The sequence below is a fragment of the Hordeum vulgare genome, chromosome 6H, assembly GCF_904849725.1.
Source record: "Hordeum vulgare subsp. vulgare chromosome 6H, MorexV3_pseudomolecules_assembly, whole genome shotgun sequence".
In the NCBI taxonomy this organism is placed as follows: Eukaryota; Viridiplantae; Streptophyta; class Magnoliopsida; order Poales; family Poaceae; genus Hordeum; species Hordeum vulgare.
In genome coordinates, this window is record NC_058523.1 from 467,677,517 (window position 1) to 467,689,575 (window position 12,059).

General features: G+C 44.4%; 1 protein-coding gene across 1 annotated transcript; it reads right to left on the minus strand.

The window, feature by feature from the left end:
* Positions 1-5,818: 5,818 nt before the first annotated feature.
* Positions 5,819-8,030, minus strand: LOC123406335 (BTB/POZ and MATH domain-containing protein 1-like). Its single transcript, XM_045099830.1, has 2 exons — positions 7,779-8,030; positions 5,819-7,074 (listed from the first exon to the last, which is right to left on the minus strand). The coding sequence occupies exon 2, from the start codon at positions 7,071-7,073 to the stop codon at positions 5,970-5,972; it is 1,104 nt and encodes a 367-aa protein (XP_044955765.1). The 5' UTR covers position 7,074; positions 7,779-8,030; the 3' UTR covers positions 5,819-5,969.
* Between the last annotated feature and the right edge of the window lie 4,029 nt (positions 8,031-12,059).

The window sequence follows — 12,059 nt, forward strand, 5'->3', positions numbered from 1 at the left end:
TTGTGGGGCTATTCTTTCCATTTTGATGCTCTCAACATCATTTTCTTCGTGGTTACATTGTAGCCTTCCCATACTTGTTTAATCGTATCGGTAACTCCGTAATCCCATTTGTTGTGTTCTTTTGCATTTGTAATTTACAATTCAGGTCATCTATGTAACGCCCTGGACACACTCGCCGGCAGTCGTTACTCCTGGCGGGATCTAGACTGGCCCCATATATCAATACTAGTCTTTTCTGCGCACTTTGTGCTCACCCATGCGCACCCGGGATCAACTTCCTGGCCGGTCACCCATCCTAGAACTACTCCAAGCCGAGCACGCTTAACCTGGGATTTTTATTCGAATGGTCTCCCGAAAAAGAAGGAATTCATTCCTGATAAGCCACACTATCACATTCACCACCACTCAGAGGAACCGACGTCCTCTTCGGGCCACAGGAGCGTTCCCTGTTGGCACAAACGTCTATGCATCCAGTTCAGTACATGTGACATGTTGTATGACATGACGGGTCACAAACGTCATGAACAACATTACCGCACACATGTCCGCAAACATCCGTGTAACCGCGAGGGTCGGCTCTGATACCAACTTGTAACGCCCCAGACAGACCCGTCGGCGGTCGTTACTTGTGGCAGGATCTAGACTGGCCCCACATATCAATACTAGTCTTTTCTGCACACTTTCTCCTCACTCATGCGCACCCGGGATAAACTTTCCGGTCGGTCACCCATCCTAGAACTACTCCAAGCCAAGCACGCTTAACCTGGGAGCTGTGTTCGAATGGGCTCCTGGAATAGAAGGAATTCCCTCTTGATATGAGTAGTCTATCATCCTTAATAAGCGAGGCTATTACAATCTATATCTTTTTACATTTTCAAAACGGCAAAAAGAAGGAAAAAGTATGATCTTGCCTGATTTTGGCATTGACTTGCATTAGCACGTGGACAAATAGGGTTGCAACATGAGTTTCACGTGTAGTAGCACTTGTGTGGTTAAGATTTCTTTTCTAGTGAGTCGAAGCTGTCTAGATCGTTAACCATAAGAGCTCGATGGTCCCCATAAGATGTTATGGCATATAACTTGGACCCATTTTTGAAACTTGCTAGTAAATACAACAACCTTCTTCACAGATATTTGGGGCTCCCGCTTTCCGTGTGTCAATTCAAGAGGGTGGACTTCGAATTTTTGGAGGACAAGATGGCACCAAGATTCCCCGTGTGAGGGCAACATCATCACCATTGGTCGCACACCACTTCTGAAGTTTGCGTCGTCTGCCCAAGTGGTCTACTTCATCACCCGCCATGGGACCACTGTGCACCCTGTACAACACAAACAAGCTCGATCATGCCTTTCTTTGGTCCAGCTTAGACAATACTATCGATGAAAGTTGTCAATTTAACTAGGATTGGTATGTCAGCCTTTTGAGCGTCGAGGACCGGGAGTGCTCAACATCGCTAAACTCGTGAGAGCCCTCCGTTCAAGATGGCCATGGTACTAATGGAAGGAGCTGTCAAAGCTTTGGGTCGGCATGTGCAACCCTTCTGATTAGCAAGACCTTAACTTCTTCTATGTCTCAACCATTATCGCCATTGGGAATGGTGCAAAGGTGCCCTTTTGGGACGCACCTTGATTCAATGATCGCAAGCCAAAGGAGATTGCTCCTGTCATCTATAAAGCTTCAATAATGAAAAATTGGAAGATAAAAAAGCTCTTTTCGAGAATGCTTGGATCTCCAAGATTAAGATTTTCGCCGACATTACTTTCTAGCACATTTTTCAATTTGCGACCTTGTGGACAACCATTCACGACTTTCACCTTGAAGAGCTTGGAGAGGACGATATTGTTTGGAAGCACACGAGTGATTGACAATACTCGGTGGCTTTCTCCTATGAGGTACAATTGCTAGGAACCTTCTACTCACCCATGGAGCATGTGGTATAGAGAACTTGGGTACCCCCAAAACTCAAGCTATTTGCTTGTTTGGTCACCAAGATAGGCTTTGGACCTCGAATAGATTAGCCAAGCGTTGCTGGACAAATTATGACATTTGCCCGCGTTGCAAGCAGGTGCAAGAATCAGGAGAGCACCTATTTTTTCAAATGTCGCTATACAATATGTCTTTGTAACTTGGCAAACGATTGGCTTCACCTTGAGAGCATCAACACCTTTTCTTGGAACCTTGAGAGATTCGTCAAAAATGGTGGATCAAACGGTCTGACATCTTTACGGCTAATAGGAAGGTCATGCCATCCCTCATCATGCTCATGTGGTGGACTATTTGAAATGAACGAAATGCCCGCGTGTTCCACCACAAGAGCACGCCATCGCCGATCCTGATCAAATACATCAAAGGTGAGGCTTGTCTTTGGATTACCGCTAGGGCTGCAAACGAGTCGAGTTCGAGAGAGTTGGAGTTGGCTCGGTTCAACTCATATTAAATTTCGGGCGATTTCAAAGTTAGTGATGCTCAAAATCAAGTTGTAGAACATGGCTCGAGCTCAGTTTGTAACGATCTCGAGTCAATCTCGAGCTACTTTCGAGCTAAATGAGATGGTAAAAAATATATAATTCCATGAGGATTCAGACACAACACATGATCAATCTCACTATATCTCGCATCTAGAAAAGGAACAACCAACATATTCAGAGATCGTTCATTCCTTTATAAATTATAGTACCAACTGGATGACGCGAAAGTGAAAAAAAAATGCTCATTTCAATTGAAGGTACGGCCGAGAGCTCATCTTGATCTCTTGGGCGAACTACCAATAGATGGTGGTATTCGTGGACAAAAAACAAGCACATGGTCGAAACTTTTGCCAAAAACAATAGGATATTTAACACATTCGACCACATGGCATAATTAGGCCAAAATCTTCTCTGCACTTAACTAATCTTCCATGTTTGTTGGTAAATAAATGAAGAAAAATTGTAGTCAGCATATATATATGGTGGCAAATTAACTTATTTTCATTTAATAGATGACATGATGATTTAACACATAATAATGATATTATGTCGAGCTATCGAGCTAAAATCAAGTGAGTCAATATTGGCTTAAGATCGGCTGGTTTCTCGGTCGAGCTACATAAAGTGTTCAAACTAAGCTCATTTCTTTTTGAGTCATCTCGAGTCGAGCAAAAAAACGAGTCAACCTCGAATGGCTCATGAGCCTCGAGTTTTTTCTTGCAGTCCTAAATGTCGCAAGTGCGAAGAAAATGCGATCAATCATTTTAGGAGAGTAATCATTATGTATCTTGAGGACTGTAATTCACACTCTATTATCCTCTTAAATAATATTTAAGGCAATTTTTTGCCTTCATTTTAAAAAGCTATGTGGATTGGTACTATTTTTACTTTTCAAGTTATGTATGTTAGGGAACAAATATGTGGTTAGATGGTTAAGAGGACGTGGTATCCACTATCCATCATATTTCAAATCACATACTTGACACTGATGCTCGCATTTTCCTGTACTATGTGCGTTCAATGAAAGGACACATTCCCGTCCACTATAAAAATGTATATGCGTATGTGTAAGCGTCTGCTTGTTTTAAAAAAAAGTACGGTAAAGCAAAGATGAGATTTACATCATAAAACATGTACTTTCTAAGTTATGTACTCTAAAGTATAAATATATTTTTCTGGCAATAACCCATACCCAATATTATTTGGACACATTATTCTTTGTTGTTGGGTAAAACCGAAATAAAGTTTTTTTTGCCAGATTGCCAGTCTCTCAAGAATCGAACCCAACACCTTCTAGATTTTTTTTCCTGTTGAGAATAACACCTTCTATCATTTTAAGGTTCAAGAACATATGCCATCTGATGGGCCGTGAGTACAGATTTTATGCAGACGTTGTGTTTAACAGCGTAATGGAACGGCGCTTACTGTGCCATGGGTCCGCACCAGAATCCTTAATATATAATGCCGTTGCTTAGAGTATCTCTGGCAGACCTCGTAAAAAGGATGAATTCGGATAATTTCAACGAGTATACATGTTCGACCCTTTTACGGAGCGGAGGAGGTCGTCATGCGCAACCACCGCGAGCTCGAGATCGAACAGATCTTCCTCGAACAAGATATTACAGTGTCGCAGGCGATCGCGTCCAAGGAGGCGGACCTAATCATCATGAAGGCTTAGCAGGACAAGATCTAGATCGACCTTGACACCGACTCCGACGAGGACTGAGCTCCTCCGGCTCCTCCGCCGCGTCGTCGCCGCCGCGACCGTTATTTTTGATAGCCTAGGCTCAGGTACGTTGTACGGCCCGCATTTCCCACCCCTACCTAGTAGTATGAAGAACTGACGTAGTTTGCTGATGAAGAATGGTGTAGTTTGATGAAGAACCATGGTTCATTTTGATAAAGAACCATGATGTAGTTTCATCCGCGAACGTTTTCTTTTTCAAATTTTATAGTTTCATATACGGGGTTTGATCTTTGACGCATGAAATGACCCCGTAAAATTAATCTGCAGCGACCTGTAAACATATTTTGCGAATCGCTCTTTTACGGAGTCTGCTAGAGATGCTAGCAGCAGATACATCCTTCAATTCGAGTCCAGTCTCCGGTCCCAACGAGAATAAGCGGGCAACGATAACGTCAGTAGGCAAGATGAGCACTCCTATGATTTTCGGTGAAGAGATTCCTATTATTATGTCTCGTTATGTAATATTTCATCGGTTTTGCTAGAAGTCATCTAGCTAGATTTTAATTATGTCTCATTCATCTTTTATAACCATTGAATGTGACTATAAGATGTGTGTGTACTGATGTGTATATAGTATTACTTTATATCTATTTTTATTTTCCAGGTGAATGAGACCAAATTATATCTAATCTAGATGAATTTTAGACACTCTCATATTTCATGGTCTACCGGCATTGTCTTCCTGTTAGGTCTGGGATGTTGTAAACTGAATGTTTATATTTATGTTTAGGGATATGTTACACGTCCGCCGACTGATCTTTTAAAAAAATCAGTTGGTCACAAGCCGTCGGATCTGCCGCATCGAGCGTCTGAATGCGCCTCCACCATTGCAACACAGGTCTTGTTGCGAAATTAGTTTTGTAACACAGGCCTTGTTGTAAAATTTTAATTTTTGTTGCAAGAACTATTTTGTTATAAAAAAAATTTAACTAAGGTTTTGTTGCAGAAAAATTCCATAAAAGAAGTTTGTTGCACAACATCCGCATATGTTTCAGAAACATAGCCCTGTTGCAGAAGCGTGTTTGTAAACGCGTGTCATGCTGAGAAGGTGACGGACGCAGCCGCTGCGATCCATCGGATGATGGTAAGCATTTTCCTTATGTTTATGAATGATGATCTGAAAAAGAGGCGGCGTGTTAGGCCGTTCCATAAAGTTAAACTTAAAAACTGAGAGCAGCATCTTCGCATTGCTTAGCTCAGAACACGTGAACATATATCATATACTCCCTCCGTTCCTAAATATAAGTCTTTTTAGAAATTTTACTAAAGGGCTACATACGAAGCAAAATGAATGAATCTATATTCTAAAGTATGTCTATATACATCCGTATGTAGTCCCTTTAGTGAAATCTCTTAAAAGACTTATATTTAGGAACGGAAGGAGTAATATAAGTACAGCCAGGGTTGCAGTGGATCAATACAAATTCAGGAACATTCATTCCTCAAAATGTTATACTCCCTCTACCTAAATAATTATAGTTGAGCAGTATATGCAACAAATCGTATACGTTTCGACGAGTTTTTTTCTTTTCAAGTGCACCAGATTGTAAACGATGTGCATCTTCCAGCTCCCAAAGGAACACAATCAACAACACGGTTGCATAAAGTAGTAACATTCCTTCATTTTGAGATCATAACGGTTCCACACATGATATTACACTATTTGAGCGTCGAAAAGCTTCAGGAAAGGTGCAGATAACATAAATAAACCTCAACAACCGCATGTAACTGATTTTAGTACGCATGAGCTGCTCTATGATATGCGAGGCCTACTTCTCTTCTCTAAAGCATCTATCAAGACAGACGGGCAAGATCTTTTGAGATTTGCATAACCTTTGCTTGCCACCACATCATCCATCTTATCTGAAGAGGCAATAAATTCAATGCAAACATCTTTAAGCTTGTCACAGTTATGCTGATCAGCTAAAGCCAATGTAGTTGCCACGTTCTCCACATCAAGACTCTTGCCAAGGATGTTTTGACACATAAGCTTCAGCCTGTCCATGGCATACTTATCTGCAGCTACCAGCAAATGCCGGATCATTTCACAGTTATCATCGCCTTCAAGATCATCAAAGTCAGGCAATGAATCTGTATAGATGAAATGCAACAGAGCCTTGAAAACGGCGGGCTGGATATCTTTGACGGTCAAACGCCGCATCTTCTTCTCCTTCATCGGCCCGAAGAGTTCTGCTTTGAAGACAGGTGACCGCATGGCAAGGAAAATCTTGTGCGCCTGAAAGGTCTCACCTCCAACATTGAAAGTGACATCTGCTTCCTCCTCACTGTCCAACAGCTTTGCGAGATGCTCCATGATGTCTGATGGCGGCACCTCAATTTCAGAGTGCCCCACGGTTTCATACACCTCAGATTCTTTGATTACCGTCATATCACATCTGATCTTGAGAAGATCATTGTGAAGGTACTTTACTGGTTTCGTCTCAAGACTGCTTGTTAGTATGAACAGATGATACTGACGATTGTTCCTGGTCTTGAAGCTGAACACCTTATTATTTTGGGAAAACATTGAGCCAACCAACCCAGTCTCGTGCTTTACCAATCCAAGCTGAAAGAATGTCCGCACCTCAGCATTGCTGCTCATGAGCTCAAGACAGATCACCATACACCCTTCGGGTGACTCGTAGGTACCTTTGGGGTAAAATCTGATGGACCAGTCATACCCACCGACAGTGAAGATGGTTGACCGGACGAACTTGTCTACACCCATGTCCTTCTTGAGGCTGTACCCGGCGATCTCAAAGATGTGCGCTCCCTTCTCCTTGTCCGTGGTGCACCTCGATGCCGTCACCTTCTCCTTGGTGCACCTCGATGCAGTCTCCTTGGATGCTGACTCCATCCTGTCCACAACCATGATTAATTCCAAGAAGGGATAGTGCGGACCTGAGCATAAGAGAGGAACATAGACAGCCTTTTTTCTTTAGGAATAACGCTATGCATTCGGCATGGCTTTGGTGTATACAAAATTAACCAAAGTTGACACGAATTTAAAAATGAGAGAACAACTTTTTGTGAAAGCTTCACAAACTAATGAGGGGTTGGGAGCAAGCAGACCATATGATGTGTGAAAAGCTGAGAACAGAACAAGCTATACAAGAGCGCACGGGGCAGGACTGTTATGCACAACAACACAAAAACGAAGCTAGCAAAACGCCAAGTATAACTATTAGCTAGTACTAGTAGCTTGGCTAATAATATAAGTTAATAATAACAGATCAAAAGAACACAGCCTCACAATCCCCCATGGCCATGGGGCAGGAGCATTACAAGTTTACCCACAATATCACTTGTCACAAGATTAGAGTTTAGTACTAATTGGGGAAGGTGCATTACAAGTTTACTAGTACAAGTTGAGCACAACCCAAGCAGCTTTACAGTCTCAGCCATCTGATGACCCGAACTTCTGAATAAGAACACAAAAAAGGAACATGAAAGATGTGGTGCTAGATTTAGAGCCGCAAGTTCCTCCAATTGTATTAGTTAATCAAGCACTGCAAGACTAGGAACACAGCACATAATAGCCAACATCAATGGAGGATTTTACCTGCAGCTTTTGTAGGTTGTGCGGGGAGTTGGGGATGGAGAACGCCGGGAGCCCTGGACGCGAGGGCGGCGGTCGGTGGCGGAGGCGGCGGAGATCAGACGAGGACTAGGCGAGTAGGTCACGCGTCTGACGGCTGAGCGGCGCCGGAGCCCGCAGGCGTGGCTGCTCGCAATTCGATCCGCTAGGGTTGGGCACTTGGGCTTGCGCGTCTCGCTCGCGTGCGCGCGTCTGTACGACCCCGTGACTGTGGCGTTCGTGGGCGTGGAGTGTTTTTTTTTTCTTTGAATGGGGTGTGGAGTGTGGACTGAAGAGATGCGGGCCAGCGGGGCGCGGATTGCCTGGTTGGCTGGGCTGTAAGTAGGCTGGGACTTAAATTGGTTGCTTCGGTTTTGCCAAAAAATATTCGTTTGCATCCTCAAAAAACTAAAAATCGTTTGCATGCATTTTCTTTTTTGGAACTTGATCGTTTGTATGCTGGAAAGCACTAGTCATATAAGGTTTCTTGCTGTAACAAACACAAATCCTATTAACCGTAAATTCAGGATGTAGGATGGATTCGGTTTTTAAGATACTAGCAAATATGTTCGTGCATTGCAACGGGTAATAAAGATTTCTTATGTGAGACACTATCATTTTGATCCAATTCTGATTCTGAATCATCATATTGATGGTGTGCACCTACGACCATACTCATGCATCATCGATATGGTGTCGTTCGACACTGAGAAGGTCGCGTTTATAAATTAAGTATATCATAAAAAAACCTATATGTATAGCCATCACATGCAATATATGAACACAAATTAAGATTGTACTTATCAATTCAACTGTTATTCCAAAAAATCAACTATTAACAATCATTACTATAAGATGAATAGTTTGGATGTTTTTAAAATAAACCTTCATATACTTGTGATGTTCATCAACTTTATAAGTGCATGTACATAGTATAAAAGTTGTTTGTGCATTCACTAAAAAATTGTAGTCCGTTGGAAAGTGTGACGCCTTCGGTTTAATCGTACGCTAATCATACACGCAAATGCGTATGATCAAACCCAAGGACTCACGGGAAGATATCACAACACAACTCTACACACAAATAAAACAACATCAGCTTCATATCACAAGCCAGGGGTCTCGAGGGCTAGAATACGGAAACTCGATAAACACACGAGTCAGCGGAAGCAACAATATCTAAGTACACACATAAAACATGGGGTGCCTTAGAGAAGGCTAGCACAAAAGATACAACGATCGAACGAGGCGAGGCCTCCTGCCTGGGAACCTCCTAACTACTCCTGGTCATCAACGGCCTCCACGTAGTAGTAGGCACCGTCGGGGTAGCAGTCGTCGGCGGCGGGGACCTCCATCTCCTGGGCTCCATCATCTGGTCGCAGCAATGGATCAAGGGGACAAAGGGGGAGCAAAGCAGCGGTGAGTACTCATCCAAAGTACTCGCAAGTCTTACATCAGAACTATTCTAAATATGCATCAGTATCAAAGAAGGGGGTGGTTATATGTGGACTGACTGCAGCAATGCGAGAATAGAGAGAGAAGTCCTAGTCCTATCGAAGACTAGCATCTTCAGGGTCTTGCAACAATAGACGAGAATAGAGAAAGGTAACACAATAATAGTCATATTGTTGCAGTAGTATTAAAGTGAGGTCACGCCCAGAGATCCTCCCTCGACTCCGTGCGAGGAAGCAATCCCGAGGCAACTAATTCCAGTTAAGTAACAATTGTAGTTGTATAAGATCAGGGCACAAGTCCAAGTCGTCTTTTAACCGTGGACGCGGCTATCCGAATAGTTAATTTTCATCCTTGCAGGGGTGCACCACATGTCCCGTCACGCTCGATAACACTCTGGCCGGACACACTTTTCTGGGTCTTGCCCGACCTCGGAATATCGACACGTCGCAGCCCCACCTAAGACTCAACAGAGAGGCCAGCCCGTCGGTCTAAACCCTAAGCACAAAGGGTTCATGGGCCCAGTTCCCCTTCGCGCTCCTGCACGATGCATGGGCGACCGACGTCAGTCCTAGCATCCCTTAATCACAAGCGCGATGCATCTCGGGACCACTCGGGCGCGCGCCGCTACGTTACTGACATCTGAAAAGCTTCGGCTGATACCGCGACGCCGAGTACCCATAATTCTTCTCGCGTAGCCGGTTAGTGCGAAAAGGTCTCCAACCAACCCAGATCAAATACCCAAATCCATTATCATTTTAATTAGGCCATCATCACAATCTCGCGAGAATCCACCCGACTAACATCTAATCACCAATGATCCCAGTAACATGGTCGAGTAAATGTGTGGTTGTAACATCGGGGGAATCCGAGGTATCACCCTCGTTGGATTCCGAACGATGTATCCGTCAAGGTGGGCTTAGAGGAATCACCCTCGGGGTCCCACACTTGAGGGGTTGCACGACAGAGGCATCGTAGGGAATGGTGAAAGAGGAATCACCCTCGATAACCACGACCGACTAGCTATACTACACAAATATCATCAGGGGTACGTAGCAAGGTGTCACCCTCGGTACTCGATAGTATCTCTGTAGCGTCGTACAACTAAGGGGGTGTATGTGTTGTGTCGGGTCTGGCTCGTCGATCAGGGATCGAGATTTAAAAACAAGCGGAGCAACTGGACTACGGGGTCAGAGGGGATGACTGCTCCACCTATACTAAGCAGATTTAAAGTACAGTGCTGAAAGTAGCAGTTCATCAAAAGCAGGCTATGCATCAGATATAGGAGCTAGCTACAACAGTAGCAAAATACTAATGCAAGCAGTAGGAAAAAAGACATAGGCGATATAGGAATGATCAAGGGGGGTTTGCTTGCCTTGCTGCTCTACGGCAAAGGACCGATCGGCAGGGTCGTAGATGTACCCGGCAGCAGCATCAGTCTCGGGGTCTACCGGTAAGAAGAGGGGGAAGAAACAATAAATAATAGCAACGGTCCAACACAATGCATGACATGGCAAGATGCAGGCTAGACATGAGCTAACACAGCTGAAAAGGATCGAGATGGACCTAGAGGGGGGGGGGGTGAATAGGTACAGTTCCAAATTTTAATAGTTACTTAGCAAATTTAGGCAATGGTGCGGAATATGAGCGTGAGCCTAATAATTGCAAAGACAAGGAGTAAGCTATTTAGAGTAAAGTAAGGCAATCGGTAAACAATAATCAAATGCAAGTACGTAATAAGGATTAACACAAGTAGAGAGTTAGGGTTAGGGATAATCGAATCTCCAAGAGAGACGAGGATGTATCCCGGTGTTCACTTCCTTGGAGGGAAGCTACGTCACCGTTAGAGGGGCGGTTGTTACCACGAAGGCATACCAATGCCACGAAGGCTCACCCTATTCTCCCTTTGAGACAACACCACGAAGGCGTTTCTCAACCACTAGTGTTAAGCCTTGAGGTGGCTTCCAAACCCTCACAAACTTTTCGGGGGGTAATCACAATGGTTTGATTCCTCTCCGAAGACTCCTACCGCCTAGGAGTCCCCAACCTCCAAGAGTAACAAGATCACGGGGATTGCTCAAAACTTTCTCAAATCACAAATCGCTTTGGTGGAGAGGAGGAGAAGGAGACGATCTATCTTTTAATTGGAACAACACTCAAAGGGGTTCAAAAATGCTCTTGGGATCTAAGTTTGGGTGTAGGCAAGAGTGAGTGAGGAGAAAGGTGTTCTTGTAAGTGTTCTTGTTGTGTTGAACACCCTCTCACGAAGTGGAAGGGGGGTATATATAGTGGGGAGACTAAAACAACCGTTGGGGTCACTTAAGTCTGACAGTGGTCGGACATCCGGCAGTTCTCGGATGTCCGGACGCCCACAAGGGGTCGGGCGTCCGAGAGGGGTCGGTCGTCCGAGGGATGTATATATATCAGGAACCACTGTGTAGTCGAACAGGGACCGGACGTCCGAGGAAGCCGGATGTCCGAGATATTGGCTCTGTTCAAGGGCACCGGATTTCCGAAGGAGGTCGGACGTCCGGCCCTCGGACGACAGGAGGAGGCTGGAAGTCCGAGTTATTCGACTCAAATTTCTCTGGTGCAAGGTTCCGGATTTCCGAAGTGGTCGGGCATCCGGCCCTCGGACGTCTGGAGGGAGCCGAAAGTCCGAGTTATTGACTCTGGATTTCTCTGGTATGAGGTTCCGGATTTCCGAAGTGGTCGGGCATCCGGCCCTCGGACGTCCGGAGGAAGCCGGATGTCTGAGGCATTGGTTTTGTTTTGAGATAGAAGCAGAGTAGTGGAGACGTGGTATGAGCAGAA